This window comes from Limulus polyphemus, unplaced genomic scaffold, assembly GCF_000517525.1.
Source record: "Limulus polyphemus unplaced genomic scaffold, Limulus_polyphemus-2.1.2 Scaffold43, whole genome shotgun sequence".
In the NCBI taxonomy this organism is placed as follows: domain Eukaryota; kingdom Metazoa; phylum Arthropoda; class Merostomata; order Xiphosura; family Limulidae; genus Limulus; species Limulus polyphemus.
Genome location: NW_013665653.1, coordinates 1,244,263 through 1,265,831, shown reverse-complemented (window position 1 = coordinate 1,265,831; position 21,569 = coordinate 1,244,263). Strand labels below are relative to the sequence as shown.

The window sequence follows — 21,569 nt, the reverse complement described above, 5'->3', positions numbered from 1 at the left end:
CTTCCCTCTAGTCTTACACTGCTAAATTAGAGACGGCTAGCGCAGATAGCCCTCGTGTAGCTTTGCGCGAAATTCAAAAACAAGCAAACAAGCAAAACAAAACAGTTTTTTGTTTATTTTAAAAATGAATGATTAACATTTGAATGACAGTGAGCATAACATAATAAAGTCACTTTAGCTTCACCGATTTGTGTAGAGACACTAAAAACATGACGTGTGTTGCACGTGTAACGACTGGATTTGTAGTGTATGGTGACACATTTTAAGACCACTTCCAACGGCAACGCACAACAAATTGAATTCTTTACAGAAAATCTAGGGTATTATTTCACGAGATTATTCCAGGGAAGCGTATTTATAATTTTATTGGTATATCGAAAACACATTTTGAAGACTGAAATTACTGCAAGGATGGTGTTCGACGATGTTTTACTGGTTATGAAATTCAATATTTCCATGCTGATTTTGTTGTACATGCCGGATTAAAATTAGACTAGATGAATCAGTGACTGTTTGTTTTTCTCATTATATTTGTGCTGTCTACTTGCATGATAATGTATAACTTTGTAAAACCATTCTATCCATCTCTTCCTCAATTGTCATGTTAGATTGACATTTGTCAGCGGTAAGGTTGAGGGCTTATTCTAGGCTAGATTGCTGTGCGGACTCGTTACTGATAGCCCATTTGTAGCTTTGTTTACAAGAAAGAAAGAAACAAGAGTTTTACTTGTGTATAGTGTCATTTTTTATTCCAAACAGGTGAACATTTTCCTATTTTAAGTGTTGGAGGAAAAAGACGGAAATTAAATAAACAACTGGACATTTTTATCACATCCTGTGTAATAAACATGTTATTGACGTAGTTCAAGACGTCAACTATACAGAAAATAGAATGTTAGTTGATATTCCAATATGAGCTAGCTGAAAATTCTGAGAACATAGGGTAATTATTATCTACTAAAAGTATCATTAGCCTTCATAATTATAATATCTTACTAATGTCTTAAAGAGTAGCAGTTCGAAAGAGGAAAAGTGGACTGGAGTAGATCGGGAGATAATCAACTTTAGTATTAATTTCCCCACTGATCACTTACTTCACTAGAAAACTATTTTGGTATTAACTTCTTTCTCCTTATTTATTCTTTGTTAACTTATTTCAGTATATTTTTACAATCAACTGGTGGTTGGTTATATATTTGCTATTACATATGTTTTTCTTGTTATGCTGATACAGAATCATTGATCGTATATTAAACTTTACAGTAGAGAATGAACGATCCTATTAAGTAGTATTTAGTTACTTTCAGTACTTGTAGATGTTTCATCTTGGTGTATGAGCTAAAATTCTGAGCTCGATTTCTGCAGCAGACACAGCAAAAAGAGATCATTTTGCAGCTTTGAGCTAAAACAAAGCAAAACATACAATGATGTTGATGTGATATTGTAGATCCTTCATATAGATTTTATTAATGCATTTTTCAATTATATTTATTGTACACAAATCCAAGTCAATCTAACATTCGTATCACTGTATAATGTTTAGAAATCTGATAATAAGCAGCCTGAGCAACAATTCAATATTTTCGTTATTTAAAAAATAACTGTCATGAATATCTTTCCATTTAACACTTAATAATTTCAAAAACATCTAACTACAATGAACGTAGCGTGTATATACGTATCTATCTATGTATGTGACCGAAACAATAAATACAAGTTAGCGCCATCTACTGAATGGCTCCACAAACAAAAATCCATAAAACAATATCACACTTTGGGTATTCAAGTTTCAGAAGAAATAACTACGGTATGTGCAACAACTATTTTATTATCACAGAACATAATTTTGAATAAAATAACTCTCGTCACAACAAGATCATAACTTTCACTAGGAATGTACGTTAAGGTTTGATTATATCTTTATTGATATAATATGCAAATATAGCACACACACACAAAAATTGAGTTCTTAGAAATAGTTATTTTTTTCAGTAAAGGGTACCACTTTTAATATATAAAAACGTTATAATTCATATCGGCACAATCCGAACACTTTTCCTCTGCAGTACTTCCAAGGAAAATCCTTTTTTAGAAAATATTCACTTTTCTAAATTGTTTTCAATGAGGTATAAACACTACGATTAGTGATTACTAATACAAACAGCCGCCTGTAAGGCGAAGTTTCAGTTAGTATCATTAATTTATTTAATAACAACAGATCCTCATAACAGATATACTGAAACTCAGAAATCAAGTGTTTTTCATTTGATATGTGCATAAGATCAACTTTTTCCACATTAAGCAAACATGTCATGAACACAGAAATGATTTTCAGGGCTTAACTTATCAAGCAACTGCTCAGCCACAGAGCGACTGTAAATTCATAAAGGTTCTTTTAGGTCTGAATGCACTGCTTTATACATGGTCACATATGTAGACGAATATGATCGCTGGCTCTTAACTTTTGTTTGTATGTCGTATAAGGCTGGTACATATGTGAAGTCAATATCTAACATTTCACATGGCAGTATTTTGTGTTTCACACGTCAGTATCTTACATTCCACAAGCCAGTATCTTACGTTAGACATAACTGATAAATTTTATACTGTCTCAAGGTTTTTTAACGTCTTCAGAATATTTTCTCACTTCACAATGAACGGTGGCTCAAATACCAAGAAACGTGCACGTTTGTGTGCTTTTGGAAACGAGCACCGAACATGGTACCGCAACACATCTCACCATTGTGCCTACTTCTGGATATAGAAATACTTCGACTGCCCCTGATAGCATGTTGCGCCATCACAAAGTGGTGTATCACGATCTAGTCCTATGCATTCACCAATATAGGTATAATTGATATTTTTTCATTCTAGTTTCTGATCTTCATTATTAGAACTACTACCAATATGTTCATTAATTTTTCAAACATATTTTGTCTCACAAAAGCCTGATTTTTGATAATACTTTATTGTTTTTTTTTCTGATAAAACATCGGATATGAACAGACATTGCAGATAAAAAAAAGTTATGAAAGTTTGTCTAAAGGTAGCCTCTAATGTGTCGAATTGTATCTATAAGATTACAGACTAACAGTTTATATCCTCATAGTATCTTGGTGAGTAACATATAGTTTACCATATAGCAATTTGTGTCTTGTAATATATGTCACATAAATAGTTGCACTTTTGGTGATTTATTGCAGCTATTATTTCTGAACATTTTGATCAAGTTGAAAGGTAACACACACACACATTTCTGTCTATATTTCTTATATGCTAAACATAAAACAATGATATACGATTGGCATATTGCCATAAGTATATGTGTAGTTATATTACACTCTATGGGAATTATCCTTGCTCAGTTACATATAGTTAAATTAAATACATATATATTGCATAAATCCAATGATGCAGTGTACACACTCATGTGGTCCATAGTTCGTTTATTAAAGAAAACACACAGAAGCTTACAATCTTATTTTTAATAACCTATCAGGTACTAGTCCACTAGTGGCACTTTAACATAACACCCAAAGTTACATTTAATATGCCTAGGTGATTTCCATGCACGCGTATCAAAACATTGGTGAACATGGCATCTTGGCCCAAAAAGCATCCACAGCAAACTTTAGAAGTGCACTTCTTCTGCATTCATACTTCATTAGCTCGACACCCATTTAAAGCTTCTGGTTCCACTGTTCAATGTGATTCCCACCCATTATCAGGTTTTGTTTCTAACCCCAGGCTCGTAGATTAGATAAAGTAATCTTTTGTAACAGGGCTTGCCTCCACACGTTACCACTTTGATTGGTAGCTCTTTTGACATTCTCAGTTAAGACTGCTTTTGTGGGAAGAAAGCTGTCATTGTTAAACGTACCTTTTCTAGCGAAACGTTTAATCCTAGCTTCAATGATTTCTGACAGCTAGCTTGTTTGGTAATATACTAAAATAGCAAACAGATCTTTCCAGCAGAGTTAAAATGTCAACACTAATAGAGCTGAGGTTGTGGAAGAACTCCTTAGATGCATCACTTACCTTTGGATACACTCTCCAAGTCCTTGTTGTTTTCTTTCCTCTGTATGATAGACCAAACATTGTGTAACATTCTGTAAAAGGGTTAAAGGCTGGCAATAATTTTGCTTTTGGATGTTCCTAGCGCATGTACAATCTATGGGCTGGCGAATATTAAAAATTCTTACCCTTGTCGAATGCCACTCATAACTCTTGAACAACAAGTCTTTCCACTGTAAATAACGGGTAGAGCTAGAGCTACACTTCTGATGATAGTCATTCTTTTTAATTTACACACTTTTCTAGTGTACGGCAAAACGCAAACGTGGACACATTGATCAGAGTATTGTACTTTTTGTGAGGCTTTTTTCTACTAAAAATAGTTTTTTCGGTCAATTATTAACCTTCTATATCTGTATGCTATAGATGATGTGGATATGCCACTTTCCTAAGAAAAAATAGGTAACGATTAAGAATTTTTCATAATAAATAGTGGTTTCTGATTTGGTCGTTTAGCCCATTGTGTACAGGTGAAGGAATAATTTTGTAGCAACACAATTGTTAAATATTCAAAATCGTTCCGGCTTCTCATGAAATATAATACCAGAAGGTTCAGTTTTACGTATATTACATTTTCTAATCCTCTACGCAGCAGCCGCTTAACCGAGTAGCGGGACTTACTGTTACAGTTATAACACTTCAACAACTGAAAGCTCCAATCATTCGCCTTCCGATTTGCAACCTCACGCGTCCAGTCTTGTTTGTAATCTTTTCCCTTTGATACTTTTGGTCTTTCCAATAGAAGGTGGCGTGGACATTTTTACTCTAGTATTAATGTTACGTTGAGAATTCACCAATGTATATATTGTATTCCATAAGAAGCTTTATCATTAACTAAGATCATTTGCATTACAGAAACCAAGTTTTACAAGTGTCTATGGATAAATACTTCTTTATCGCTGGTCGCGTGCTTATATGTAGTTGGGCGTTTTCCACCTCAAGATTTTTCTTTCCCTAGCTCAAAACACAGACCACTCGGATAGTTAATTTCTGTAATTACTCGTGTCACTGTCGGCCAATGTACAGGACGTGATTAGAGATAGACACACAACAAGAACTGCAAATATGTACTCTAACAAAAACCCATCTCATCCCAAAGGAAATCAAAAAATGTTTTCCTTTAGTATCGTAAACTCATTAAAAAAAAATTATAACTCCATCCAGTGGGAGGAAGTGTAGAATTACATGAAAAATATATTAACTTCGTAAACATTATTAACTACAGAATACACATATAATACTTAACAACTGAAATGATATAACCCTTAAGAGTAAACAAAATATAATAATTATAGAGTAAACATAAAGAGCATGTTAGTCCTCCTATTTTAACAGAAAATTAAACACGAAAGATGTGGATTCTCTGCCATAATACGTAATGAAATGCTGAAGGCGATGTTTTAGAATTCAAAGGTTAAAGAAATCTCTCATCAAAAACACGCCTCATATTAATGATTCTTAAAAAAAAAAATACAGCGTTAGTATTACAAACGATGAGGGAGGTTCATAATTGTCTGTCAGACAAAACAACAAATAATAATGTCTATCGTCCCTTATGTTTAACATTGACATGTACTGATAACATAGACATATGCTAATTTCATAATTATTGCTTTCAACCTCAACGTTCATGGGTTAAACGATCAGGCTAGAGATCATAAGGTTCGGGTGTAGCCATCTTTAATTTACAACTGCTGACCAGATGGAGGGCAACAAGTCAGCAGCAGCCGCTTAACCGAGTAGCGGGACTTACTGTTACAGTTATAACACTTCAACAACTGAAAGCTCCAATCATTCGCCTTCCGATTTGCAACCTCACGCGTCCAGTCTTGTTTGTACATGAATAAAATAGCCATTACCATTTTTGCAATATCGGCGCGTACATTTCAGCAAACATCAGAAAAATGTGAGTACATCATAACTTCTAGTATTTCTAACATGTTTTAAATTGTAAGTGTGATGAAAGATAAGCAGTATCTATCTTTCTCTTGCATAAATATATTACGAAACTAATAATAGACGTGTGAATAAATTTTCAGCCGATATAATGTCGCAGTACATATCAGAACGTCATTTTCATGTGATGTTAAACGAAAAATGATAGCGTTTCAGAGTATGTAACAGCCCGGTTCGATGCAAGATGTTCATATATACACTCGGATTATAAAGATGTGTTCAAAGCGGGGGGTTTAGAAATTCCAACAATAACATTCATTTTCAATTCTATGTTGTCAGTTTACTTACGGAAGAAAGTGAGCCATATATTTGCCTTCTTCTTTTATGTCAACTCGTGGACATAACCTCACAATACGGCTCTCCTTAGAGCAAATGTTACTATATTGAATTAGATTCAGTATAGGAACAATTTAGCGATAACCTGTTCTCAAGTCTTAACATTAGAATTACTCATAGACTTCATTGCCTTTTTGAAACACATTTTTCTAATCTATTTTATGAACTAAATTTCTTGAATAATCACAAAAAAATTCAAATAGACATGCCATCAGTATCATATACAATGAATCCTATTTAATTACTGCTAAGGCCTATATATTTTACATAGCAGAGCTACACAATGCTTTTCTCACCACTGATATGGAAACCCAGTTTTTAGTTATAAGTTTCAGATTTACCGCTTATCCACTATGGGTCAGCAAATGAGAGATTTCACCCGATCTATTTGGTCATTTTTTTAACATTGGGTGTTGCAACAAGCATAAACAAAACAATAAATCAATTTAAAATAAACTTGTGGACCCCCATCGGTGGTGGAAAGTATAAAAACAAATCGATAATTTCAGGGTCAATTTACATTTTCTGTTTGAAAAATTAATCTTTACCGAATTGTAGGATCTAATAGACTTTTGTAAGAAGAAGCCGTTGAGTATGATTTCAGTTGTTTATTTATCTATTTGTCTTCTTTCTCAAATTTTCTTGGATAAAGATAGATCAAATTATAAAAACCATAACATCTGCTATAAGTTGATTTTTAAATATATCATGTGAATATTTTTACGTATTCATAAAAACTATGGCCAGGTGGTTAGGGTTCGAATCCCCGTCTCACTAAACATGTTCGCCCTTTCAGCCGTGGGAGCATTATAATGTGACGGTTAATTCCACTATTCGTTGGTAAAAGAGTAGCCCAAGAGTTGGCGGTGGGTAGTGATGACTAGCTGCTTTGCCTCAAGTCTTACTCTGCTAAATTAGGGACGGCTAGCGCAGATAGATATATAGTATTTTGGTATCGGTCGAATCAAGTTAAAACCAAACGTGTAGGATGTAATTAAGCACTAAAGCTTGTGGTATCATAAGATAAAACCTAATATATCAGCAGGAAGTACGAAAATTATTTGTTTTACTTATTGTAATATTTCACTCAATATCTCCTAATTTTCTACATACTACAATCTATACAACTACAAACACATAGTCATATTATCCCATGTCAAACGTTTCCCTTTAACATACAGAGGAAGTACAACTAGCATAACGTCAGAACAGTGTTTAAAGCTAACACAATACGATTACGGTTAGTTCACAAACCACGTAAAGACCCAGTGAGACCAAAAACACCATTTATAACATCCCTTGCAAATATATGGACTTCAGTATATTGGAGAAAGAAAAAAGATCAACAAAAGTTAGAATTCAAGAGTAAATAGACATACAAGACTCTGTGACATCGATCTGTTTGCAATAGTCCATCATGTCAGAAAAAGACCACAGAATAAATTTGAATAATAATACTAAAACAATAGGATATGAATCACACGCGACAAAAAGAAAGAAAAACGAATCGTTCTACATCCACCTAACTGATAACACATTCAGCGAGTTAGCATAGAAGTCAGCAAAATCTGGATAACCCAACTGTAACCATTCAAATAGCTAGTTGAATCAAATACTGATTGAGACGTTTAGTGGATAACACGACAATCTTTCCGTAAAAAATAACTAGTGTTGATTCTCTTTCACGACTCGCATTGATTCACAGGACTTTCCTGAAGGCGTTAGCAGAGTAGCAGCTGAAACATGGGACATAGATTAATTAATATGTAATAGTAAAATAATAGGTTACAAATTAATAATTAGATCTAGGAGATAGCATATGCTGCTAACTATGACAACGATATTACAGCCACTTTAATTTTTATGATAATTTTCGTTACCAAGTTTAACTGTTTTCACGACCTTATACAATATTTGTCAATTGCACAGGTTTGTAAGTTATTTTCATAAAGTTCGTAACTTTTTGCATTCATTTCCTTTCACCGGACATTTTGAAAAATTATATTAAAGCGATTTTTTAGGGATTCACGTGAAGTTTCATGGTATGAAACGAATAGCGTTTAAATTTACTCATGTGTGGTTCTTTATTTTGTTTTTGTGTTTTCCAGCAAAATTCAGAATGGTGACTTACATTGGGCTGTATTTATTTCGTAAGGGTCCTTTTGTTTTCTGTTCTATTTTAAGCAACCTCTATGGATATTCATGGAACTATAGTGACACTTTCACTAAAAGTGTGTTGGAGACACTGATTTTAGTACAGCAAATAATAGAAATTTTGCGTTTTTTTAAAAGTCGGTGGGTATGAATAGCATACGCGAACGTGCGTGTCTGTTAAACACTTTGTACGAAATAGAACTTTGGCTCAATATCTTATTGTGTCTCCGTGCTGTCTGATATATCCCCAATGCATTAAAGCCACTAAAGTATCTTTATTCACCTTTCCTTTTCCTCAGGGTAATTAACTTTAAAATTGAAAACGCGGTTCAAGACAATGTGGAGAACAGTTCGTTCTTTTTATTTCACTTGCGGTACACGACGTCAAACATATTTTAACAGGTCGCATACAAAGCGGAAAGCAGAGCGAAAAAAAGGAAAACTAGAGGAAGGAAAATCTGCTTAGAAATATATCTTATTCACCAGCTGTCACATTTGTTTCTTATAAATTATCTAACAACTACAACGTTCCTGTTTCTGGTTTTCCTGTTACCAAGGTTTAGAATCTCTGACGCAACGCGAAATATGGGACTTATAAAACAACTGCCACTGGCTTAATTTTACATGTATTTCATTACATATAATAAACAACCGATCTGTAAAAAATACAAACCAATTAAATCTTGATAACTCTTAATTAACACTTAAATCACAAACCACATTTATCACATCGTGAAAGTTCTTAATGAAACACTATGTCCACTCACAGAAGAGTGACTTTCAGAACTGATTGTATTATATCTCTTTTCATTTTTTTTTCTATGAGAAGCGGTGTGAGAGAAGGAATACCGGATACGCTTTGCCCAATAGCCCATTAGCTTTGGACGCCCTTGTGTTTTGTGTACTCCTTCTGGCGATGAAAATCTCTCTTAAGAACTTCAACTTTTGCTGAATGATTCCTTCCCGTGAAGCACAAATATAAATCTAACTGGTTGTACAATGCGTGGATAATAACGAAGTAATTTAAAACCTTAAGTCAAATATCTCATCCCATTTATAATTTTACGATATTACCATCGAGTTGACGAGAAGTACTGCAGATGCAGCATTATGAATGTGTCTTATGATAAACAAATATTTCAAGGTTTTCTAATTATTGAACTCCAAGAAGCAATACGCTTCTCACAACGTTCAATATACAAAATTAAAGCGAACTTAAATAACCCTATTGTGATTTTCATGAAAGAGTGCAAGCCAGTTGCATACGATGCTAGTAATCAATTGTAAGTATTTGAATATTGAAATATTTGAAAAGAAAAACAAAACAAGAACAAATAACTACATACTTCTTTATTTCTAACAGAAGGTTATTTTGTCTTCAATCTAACTTATGATTTATCAGTCTACGCTACTTACTGGCTTATCAACTAATCAACCTACCCTAACTACTGACTTATCAACCAATCAGTTTGCCCCAACTATTATTTTGTCAACAAATTTACTTACCCAACTTACTGACTCATGTGTCGTCTTCATTCATCCCACACAACTTATTGACCTATCTGTCATTCTGTCGCCACTACTTACTGGCTTATTTATCATTCTATCGCCACTACTTGCTGACTTATTTATCATTCTATCGCCACTACTTGCTGACTTATTTATCATTCTATCACCACTACTTACTGACTTATTTATCATTCTATCGCCACTACTTACTGACTTATTTATCATTCTATCGCCACTACTTACTGACTTATTTATCATTCTATCACCACTACTTACTGACTTATTTATCATTCTATCGCCACTACTTGCTGACTTGTTTATCATTCTATCGCCACTACTTGCTGACTTATTTATCATTCTATCGCCACTACTTACTGACTTATTTATCATTCTATCGCCACTACTTACTGACTTATTTATCATTCTATCGCCACTACTTGCTGACTTATTTATCATTCTATCGCCACTACTTACTGACTTATTTATCATTCTATCACCACTACTTACTGACTTATTTATCATTCTATCGCCACTACTGATTATTAACTTATTTGCCATTCCATTTAACTCGCTCATTTAATATTTAATATACACCAATTAGTTTCAAATTTTTAATTTATTTTTCCTATATGTCATTAATCTAACTACCCAACTACTGACTTATCATTCAGTCAATCCATGTTAACCTACCATACGTTTATAATAGATAGTACTTCTAATACACATATACTGACAAATACTTCCAAAACATTACCTGCTATAACGTTGCATCTAATATCATGTATATATCTTGACTTTCCATTAATCTGTCTGCTGTGTTTATAAGTTCGTATATCAAAATATATTCCCACCTATCTATACAGATTTCAGCTTGTTTGTCTTTTAACATATAACATTGTTTTAACTATGTTAATTGATATATATATACATATATATATTGTTTTGATTTTCAAAATAATCCCCGAGTCAAAACTTGTGATCTGAAATGTATTCAAACAAAAGCATCAAAAGCTAATACATAAAGATGTTTCTGAGGTAATGGTTTGTGCTAAGTTAAGCACAAAGCTACACAATGGGCTATCTGTGCGCTGACCACCACGGGTATCGAAACCTGGTTTCTAGCGTTGTAAGTCCGCAGACATACCGCTGTGCCACTGGGGGGCTGAGGTAATGGATAATATTGTAGAAAAGTTATGGTTTGCTTTATCTGTAATGCGAAATTACTCGCCCAAACGTTATACGTGTTCTTAGCTAAGAAAAGTTATGTTTATTCAAGTAATTCCTGTTAACTAAAGAAACATTATGTTGTTATTTCTTCTTTTTTATACAGTATTAGACCACTAATTGAAGCTTTAAAGTTTTATAGTAATCCCTGTTAGGAAACATTGTTGGTATTTTTGATGGTTGATGCCAGTTAATTTGGCGATACGATATATTTTTTCCAGAAACTTCTGTTAATTAGAAGTAGCATTATGGGTGTTTTTATTGAAAAAATAACAATAACAAATTAATAAAATATTTCAAGTGCTTTAATATTACGATGAAAACTAACAAAAAGTCATGTGTGTTTTCACTGCTTCATGACAGAAAACTCGGCGAAACGTTAGGGTTGTTTCTTTCCGGTGATGCATATTAACTTCATGAAACGTTACAGATGCTTTTCTCGTATGATACATCTTGACTTGACGAAACGTTACGGGTGTTTTATTAGGTGACGTATTTTGATTTGATGTAACGTTATGTTTTTGTTTTCCAAATAGTACTTATTGCTTCTACAAAACATTACAGGTACTTTAAACCTGACGTGATAAAAATTGAGTTCGTAAAATGTTACATGAGCTTATTATTCTAAAGAAACAAAAAAACTTTCCAAATGTATTCAACATAAAATGTTTTTTCTAAAAAATGAATTTTTCCAATACACTTCATGTTTTTAAATATGTACGAGCGAGTTCTGATTAGATAATGACCTGAATGTAGTATAGAAGATATGAATTAATTAAAAATACATAGAACATGAAGATACGTCAGCAAACATCTGTTCTCTGACATATATTATCATCTAGGGACGTTAGTCTATGTAATTTTAAATATAAAGCCTCACCCAAGACAATGTCTTTCCCACGCATGTAGTAATATCCTGTAATAGCATAAACCGTTTACCCACCCAACCATATCAGTATTGCAGCTGTCTGGACTCTAGAACAATGTCCATTCTGATCTTCACCTGCTCAAACGATTTGGCTCAGCGTTCCAGACTTCCTACCTTTGACGACCAAGGTCTGCCAGAGATTTATCGATAATTAGGTGAAATTTTGAAAGACGGTTCCAAAGTTGCCTTCTTTTGCACTTATACCAGTTTGTTTTTTTATCATTGGACTTTAGTGAATTTTAAGAATTAAGCCAGTACAACTATGACTCAAGGTTTAAAACGAAAATCAGATTTTAATTATTAATAAAACTGAAAAATGTTTCTATGAGGGAGACTGATACGTTTTTATCGTAATTAGCTTTTGAGTATACGTTAAAAATACAAAAAGCACAATGTATTGGTTGTATTTCTGGCCATCTATAATTCAAGCCTTTTTAATATCGTATTCATGTTTCAAAGAGTAGAAATACTACAAATTGAACTATCATACATAAACGTCCACAAAACCATAGTGTATTAAGGAAGGCTATATAATGACCAAGGTTTTCATTCAAGTTAGGTCCAATTATACCGAACAAACTATATAAAATGACAATATATTAGTGCAAAAGTATATATGTAAATCCAAAGTAAATGTAAAAATATAAATCCAATGTGAGAAATATTTGGTGTTTTAGTACTGGAGAAGCTCTTTAGGCAATACGATAGGCTAAGCGGTCAGGCCAGAGACCCGTTGATTCGGACATAGTGATTGTCAATCTAGCACTGCTGATCATAAAGAAGGCGATTAGACTGTACCAACCTCCGTCTTAACTGAATATTTAGATTGACTGTCGTAGTTGTAACGTCCTTCACTGCTCAAAGTGCGAATCGTGTTTGTATTTATAACGCGACTCAAATCTTGGATCTTCCGATTCATAACTATACAAAAGACTATGTCTGGCCCAAGTAGAGCATATGGGAAAAATGAAAGCTGTATTATCAACATGTCGGGGAAACAAGAATATGAATCCCACGATAGCATGAAACATCCATCCCATTACTGTATTGAAAAGAAAAAAAAGAAAGTAACTAATTCAAAATATCAGTGACCAATTAAACTTTAAATATGCATCACAGGAACACATAAGATTGATTAGGATAAAAACAAAAAGTGTAAAATAGATATGGCAGTCCTGAAAGTCTTCAAGGATGTAGGAAAATTATGCTTCTGGAATCCGTAGTTGATTACCTGTTAGTTTGTAAGATATGAACGAATGTAACCTAGTGGTTATTGTTTCCGGACTGTGAGAAGGATTCATTATTATGAAAACATCATACTTTCAAGGTATTTTTTCTTTACTTATGAAAAACGTCATGTTTTCAAGATAACCATCCTTTTCTTCTAAAACTAATGATGAGAAATAGAACAAGTCTGATTTAATTGTTACAGAACAAAAGGTAACGCGAGTTTCCGCAAACAGGAAATTATGAAAAGAAAGACCATAGAGAAATGCATAAAAATTCCTTACAAGAAGCCTATGACTTTATGTACGTCATCTATATAACCTGTGCATTTATGTTTTCATTGGTCTCACCCCAGCCTTCGGAATCTAACTTTCAATAAGACATTGTGTGTGGTGGGAGGCAGGAAAGGAGTAATCTACTTCTAGTTTACAGTGCTGATAGTATGTTTTCTAAGGTGCAGCACCTATTAGATTTGAGTATGAATTTATCAAGAATATATTTACACATAGTCACCCATCCCAGCAGATGTCCCGAAAACGTTACTCTTATGTCGCCCTCTAACGGTCATTTACCGTAAATCAATACAATAGTATGCTAGAATGTGCCAAGAGCAGCTGTAGCTCACCGGTACAGCACTCGTACGAAGATAAGTCACGGGAACTTGAGCTCTGTATGTGCTTATTTTCTCTCTTTCACATTTAAGGCTAATTGTGTCAAGAACCTTTAATCTTTCATCATATTTATATATGACTTGAGAACAGTATATATAAAAACGTATGGGCCGTGCGCTAGAGCAACGAATATAGCTGCTAAAGCTTTTTCAAAGTACATTTTGGCGTGTTATGAAGACACACTCATGGTATTCTTTATGTATTTTTGTTTTTTGAGTATTATATGGCCCATTGCGTCTGGTGTTTGGCTGAAACAAGGACCTGCGAATAAAGAAAAACCTTTCGGTAAGTATAAGTTTCTTATATTAAACTTTAATCCGTCTATAACAGCAAAGTATTGCTTCTTTTTTTGCGATAAGAGCAAAGCAACATAAACTTTATATGGATCTACGCTATCATACAGTCCAGTATCTATCGAACACATATAAGTCAGTTTTGCATAAAGAGAGGAAATTTGCTCTTTCAGAGATACAGGAATCAAGTCAATCAAAGCGAAAAGAAAACGATGTTCCCGATCCATAAAAAAAAAGTCAAAGGGTTAAAAAGGCCCAATATTTTTAAAATATAGAAAATATTTGTCCACAATATTGAACGCCTGATCGTTTCAATATACGAAAGCTAGTCAAACATAAAGAAATACGTTAATTATGAATTTTTCTTTCCCTCACTAGAATGGTAATAGCAGCATTATGGTTGTGAAATCTAATTTCTAAGTGTATATGCATTTTTAGACAATTATGTATCTATATAAATATTATAGTACTGTCTGCTGTAGGTCCATATAACTGCTTCGAAGGGTGAGGATGGATCTCCACCTAAATTGGTATGGAGGTTCATTAGGTCCATGCGGCGGTACATACCAATTTTCAGTTTTGCGTTTTGCAGTCTTTATGGGCGTTTTTTTACCACTACTTCACCCCCGTTGATGGACCTTCATCAAATGTGCCGTGAAGGTTTGTTGGGTCCATGCGGAGATACATGCAAAGTTGCGGTTTCGCATTTTGTGCTTAGCAGTTTTTATGGGCGTTTTTTACAATTACATATATGGGAAACAACTTTTCATGTCCTAAGATAACCTTTCATTAATCCTCAATTTACATAACTTCCGTCCATGGGACAGATACTCCAGTTAGTTATTACATATGCTAATCAAACAATAGCACTAGCTGTTACAAATTGGATTCCCAAGTTAATTTATGGCCCGTACGATGGATTTTGAAAATAGGGAATATGCATATTAAATTACTAGAAAAAAGAAATATATAAAGCGAAAATAGTGCTAAAAAAATAAGACTAAATACTGTTACTCATAACGTTAGTCACCAGAATACCTTTTGAAGGGAGAACTCTAGTTCAGAACAAAACGATTAAATATCATGAAACATTTTTATTAATAAGGATAAAAGCCAATTAACAGAAAAATCGATGTGATTTCATTGGTAGCTACGATCTGTATACAATGATTGTATTGTAGCGGCACAGAAATGAATAACTTATAGCACTTTGGTGAGATTGACTCATAATATACAAAGATTAAACACACTAAAATTATTAACTATTTTCTATGAAATCTATCAGGGGGTCTTCTTATCCATTTATTATCAAGTGCCTTTCTTGTCCATTTACTGTCACAGAGCTTTTTGTATATTTAGAGTCATTGGACACGAAGGAGCCCCTTGCCTAAAAATGACGAGGCATGTGCCTCATACTCTTCATTGTGGCTAAGGCACTTGTGTTCTAGATTTTTGTGTTTAGAAGGCGTTTTCCGTTATTTTTCTAATTTAAAATGAGAGTGCATAGGGACACTTCTGGCGATAATTAGGGGCTTTCCGACGACAGTCAGGGCCCACTCTGATGAGCTATAGGGATCCTTGCCAGTCTGACGTTAAAGGGGCCCTTGACTGCCATTAAAGATACCGGCCCTGACTATTAATTATTATTAATATATGTTAGTTAATTTTTTTATATAGAATTTTACAGTGGAGGGGGCTCATACACCAATACTATTATGTAGTCTCTACTAAATATAATTCTTCTGTTGACGGGGTGATTTTATTAGATACAATCGGATGTTATTGTTTTTTCATCTGTTCATGAAACTGTTAATACCAATGGAGGCCTTCATTGGAAAAAAAGGGGGGTCGCACCCAACGCACCCCTATTCTAATGGCCTTGATATTTTAGAAGAAAATTAAGATATATCTTTTTAATCTAAGCTTATTAAATTCATAGGATAATTTTGAACTTTTACTTAAAACACCGTAGCTGGTTCCCTTAGAAACTAAGTTAAAGCAGTAAAAGTTTTTAGATACTACATTGTTTATATATTCAACGGTTATATTTACTTCGTGGAGAAAAGACTATTTTGCTGACACTAATAGAATTAAAACGCTACCGTTACCCAACAAAAACGTATGTTTAGTCTTCTATATATTTGTTCATCAGGGTATATTTAATGAGATTATCAATATTGTCGTTAATGTAGATGTATTGTCATCGTCAGACGAAATGACAATCACAGATTAACTAATCCCTTATACGTTATATCTGAAACTATATAATTAACAAAATAGTCTACGTTTTAAACCTTAATTAAATATACTTTTTACTTTGAGTATTATGGTTTGGTGCCAACTGAAATATTTTTCTTTCTTTCTTTATCTATCTATTACTTTGATATATGTATATATATATATATAAATTAGTCAGTTTTCTTCTGTTGTCGAAACTCATATGTAATTAATATACCTTTAAACTGTGCTTCACGACTATTTCAAAGTCTGTGTGCATCATATATAATGTAGCGATATCTTTAGTGATAACACTTACAACGGCCGTTTGATTAGATTACAATTTGTTTTTAACATTTATACATGGGTATAACTCTTTAAAGCTGACGCATATTCATGTATCCTAGGCGACGAATGGATTTTTAACAGTCGTTCGTACGCCCGTTTGATGAATAAATTCTCTTCAGTAATGATACTTGTATTGACCAGTGTGACGTACGAACGGACATTTAGTGTATATATTGACATTTGTATGTAGTTTCTTCAGCCGTATTCTTTCGAAAAATCAGGTTTTTATGAATCACCAATTAATTGTATTTTTATTCATTCATTTGTATTTAAATAATCCAACAAATGTTCTTGAAATTTAGTTCCCAGAAAATAACCTAGAATAATAATTATAACGTATTTTTTCATGCATTATTATGTACACGAATCAATACGTTTTTATAGTTGTCTTGAAATAATGTTATAGTTATGTCATGTATACTTATTACAAGTGTCTAAAAATATAACATTTTGTGTCTTATTTTGGACAAAAAATCTAAACAATACTTGTAACAGTTATATTCAGAACGTTTTAAAAATATATACAAAATTAACCATCGTATTTTCTTTAGTTAAAAAGGACACAAAGTACCATTAATGTTTTTTCCCGATATTAAGGTTTTAAACATGAAAAATATTATGATATTTTTAGGGATTTTAATGGTGCATAATATTGCCTTCAAGCAAAGAGGGTAAAATGTTGGTAAAAAACTGTCTTTTTTTCTGAAATGTTGTTAATATATTGTGAGGGTTAACTGCACTTTGTAAGAGCTGTGGTTTCGTACTGCCGTTGGAACTATTTCCATTGTTGTCATTGAATTTCATTATGATGGCCATAATTTCATGCCATTACTCAACACAGCATATTTCATTGTAACAAGCCCCTCAGTAGCACAGTGGTATGTCTGCGGACTTACAACGCTAGAAACCAGGTTTCGATACCCGTGGTGGGCAGAGCACAGATAGCCCATTGTGTAGCTTTGTGCATAACTACAATCAAACATTGTAACAAACTTCTGCGAAGCACGTCAAGGTCAATCTTAGAACTCATATATATTTAGGGACTTTATGACGACCCTCCAGTGTACGTGGACTTTTCCTACAGGTACCATGTTTTATCAGGCTAAAAACGTGGAAGCTTATTGAAGCTGCATCGGGGGACTTGACAGACATATGGCTGAACAAGATGGTTGCGATTCCAATTTAGTTGGCTATTTTTCTCACAAAAAATCTGTTAATGTGGAAATGAGGCTGAAAGCTCGTGAGTCTTCTTTATCGCAATGTTTTTTCTTGTTTTTTTTTGGGGGGTCGGAGTGTTTGTGAGTCTGAAATGGGCTTGAAGTGTTCTATAGAAACACTTGATGTGCTAAAGGTTCTGCCGTGCAAGCTTTTTCCTATTCCATGCAAATAATTGAAACCTACCTTTTGTTTTGGAAACTCTTTGTTCTATGGTCCAAATCATTTAACAATCTCGAAATACGAGAATTTGTTTTGGGAAAGGGCTGAGACGTATTCGCCAGCCTTAATATATTGCCGCAACATTGCACTATCAAGTGGTCGGGAATTCGATATGAACAAAATATTTAGCCGCTAAGCATGTTCCTTGTGGCGCAACGGCACCCATATGCAGTGCCACCCCATTGCAGTAACATATGCAGTGCCACCCCATTGCAGTAACATATACAGTGCCACCCCATTGCAGTAACATATGCAATGCCACCCCATTGCAGTAACATATACAGTGCCACCCCATTGCAGTAACATATGCAGATTATTATCATTATCTCTGTAGATCGAAATAATTTTTGTTTTCTAAAACTATGCTATTTTAATTATTTATTTGTTCGTATTTAAACGCAAAGATACACACTAGATTATCTGCAGTGTGTCCACCACGGGTATCGGGCTCAGATTTTTAGCGTTATAAGTTCTCAAGCTTACCACTGAGCCATCCGGAGACACCATTAGAATAAAAATTAAACAGAATAAATTATAAGCGAGGATGTCAACCTGAACTTATTCGCTTCATCTGTTGCTGCTGGGTAAATGTAAGTTGCCTGAGAATAGCTATGTATATATATATATATAAATAAAATCATCTCACCTGTTACGTGGGTAATGCTTCACTTTTATTGGGGTTTACACCTTTGATATTTTGTATTTAACGAACGGATAACGATAGGGGATCCGAGATTTAAACGTTAAATTTATAAAAGTAAGTGTAACAATAGAAGTGTGGGATCGAAATTTAAAACATTAGCGAAAGAGAGGGGACAGTGACATAATAAACACCATCTATTTCTTTAATTTAAACTTTGTAGATAAGTTTATTACGTCAAAAAAAAAGAAGCTAATATTCGAGCAAAGAACAAAGTTATGGTTATTATTCTAAACCATTCGTTCTACACAGCGCGACTTTTCCCTTTTATTAGCTAACAATATAATTCCTTTTTCTTTCAAGCTATTATTTTAGAATATTCCAAACAAACTGAAATAACGTAAATGAGCATTATGTCAATACAGATAAGATGCATAAAGGTAATGTAATAGTAGCAAACAATACGAAATGAGATTAGATTGTTTGTCTTTGATTAGTCGTCTTTATTTTTACAATCAAATAAAATGTAAGTTAAGCACCACAATTTGGGGCACGATGGTGGATAAAACAGAATAAGCGGTCTAGCTAACTAATTGATTTATATTTGCTGTAAAATTCATATCAATGCTATAAGTGTAGCTACCAGTTTGACCTCCAATTTTGATTTCATTCGTTTAAGTCGCACGCTCAATCCCCCCCTCCCCCGCCTTTTTTTGGCCGCACCTGTTTTTCATTTAATACATATTATGATAAAAATACTGATTAGACAAAGGTACTGTTAGTATTGGTATGAAACATTAATATACATTTACAGCATAGCTAGGAGAAGGTACTAGGGGCAACTAGGGTTTAGATCACCTCCCATATCACACACAAACCCAAAATCTTAGAGAAAAATAAAATTTTTCTACTTTATTTTAAATATTTCTTTAAGTAGTTTGTCAGATTGAAAAATAAGTGTATTGAAATTGTGAAAGAAGTCGTAATGGTAAAAGTTAGTTATCATCCAATGATGTTTTGCTAGAACTATGATTTTATAATTTGTTTGACCATATTTAATTTGAATTAAAGAAGAACATCAATTCAGAGAGAAGAAAGTTAAATTGAAAAACAAACAAACTTCATTCTCAGTTTCAGAGTAATGTTTCAATATTTTTAAGATTTAGTAGATTGAACGATTTTCAAATTGCAGCTGAGATACACTTTCGGCTTCTTATATATCACAATCCAGAAATATGTGTTTGTCCTTTCAATTAGAGCGTATAGTGAATTTGTTTTGATGTACTTACTAAAAGTTACATTTTTATGTACGTGTATATATTTGTATGATACGTACGTAAGTTAATAACTATGAAGAAACAATGACATGGAATATTTAGACAGCATTCAGTGCAAGACTTCTGCGGATATGTAGATAAACTCATGAATAATTGATTTTTCACTAGATGGACGGAGTATTATGGAGGTACTTTACGTTTCTCGAGAAAATGATATGCACGAGTTAATCACAACCATACGCGATAATTATTTTTTTATATCATATGTTTAGGAGTGTAATTTATAAACAGAAGTCTCGCTGTGTATATGCTGACATCTGTCGGAAGTTACGAACTGCAGTAGTGAGGACTAGTTTTCCTGTGTGTGTGTTTAAATATTACAGTTTCCATGATTACAACAACAGCAACAGCAAAAGTAAAGGGTGGGCAATGTTAGTTGAAGTTTTACGGGAAAAAGTAAGCCGCTGTATGATCTACCACTCTAATTTGTTCTACAAGTTCAATATCAATAGTTTTCCTTGTTTTGGAAAGTTAAGTGAACTAGAATATATTGTTACTATTCGTTTTTTGTAATTCCATAACGTTCTTCGACGCCAGCTTTATCAGTATTTTTCATATATTTTGGGTGTAATAATATTTCAAAGAAGCCATTCACCTCTACATGTTCAATCACAAGACAAGCAAATCAAAGTATTTTCTTTTACTTGTGACAATGTTTAACCAAAACATTCAATAACCCCTTAGTGACGTTTTACGAGCTCAAATACATGTTTTCGTAATGTTTGTACTATATCTCACACTTGTCAAGTAGTCATGCATCAGTTTCTGAGAATCCTTATCTTAAGTAAACCAGTATGATGATTTTCAATTGTACAGCGTTTTATTTTGTTTCTTTTAACAAAAATAGCACAAAGAGCTATTTCACAGTTTGATAGTATATGTTACGTCGACTGCCTTTATCCTGAACCTCTATAAAAATCAAAATTTTCGTTTAACATCATGTCCTATCAACAGTGTTAGAATTAAAGAATAGGTTGAACAATTGCCAAGTTTTTGATACATTTTTACTTAAAGAAAGATGACGTTTCGAGCAAGCGCTCTTCGTCAGATCGTTGTAAGGTGTACGCTTTATCCTGAACCCCTATACTCCTATAAAAATAAAAATTTTCGTTTAACATCATGTCCTATCAACAGTGTTAGAATTAAACAATAGGTTGAACAATTGCCAAGCTTTTGATACATTTTTACTTAAAGAAAGATGACGTTTCGAGCAAGCGC

The 21,569-nt window shown here is 33.5% G+C and overlaps 1 protein-coding gene across 5 annotated transcripts in view; it reads left to right on the top strand.

Annotated features, from left to right (window-relative positions):
• LOC106462136 (hemicentin-1-like) overlaps positions 1-21,569 on the top strand; it is a 302,286-nt gene that overhangs the window by 150,382 nt on the left and 130,335 nt on the right. For 2 of the 5 annotated variants that reach the window (XM_022389477.1, XM_022389453.1), the window contains exon 1: positions 14,153-14,364. The exons of 1 other annotated variant lie outside the window; for it this stretch is intronic. In XM_022389477.1, coding sequence (XP_022245185.1) covers positions 14,265-14,364 — 100 coding nt within the window. In that variant the 5' untranslated portion in view covers positions 14,153-14,264. Of the gene's footprint in view, positions 1-14,150; positions 14,365-21,569 lie in introns of those variants that run through there. 2 more of the 5 variants (XM_022389468.1, XM_022389460.1) reach the window with 2 other exon arrangements.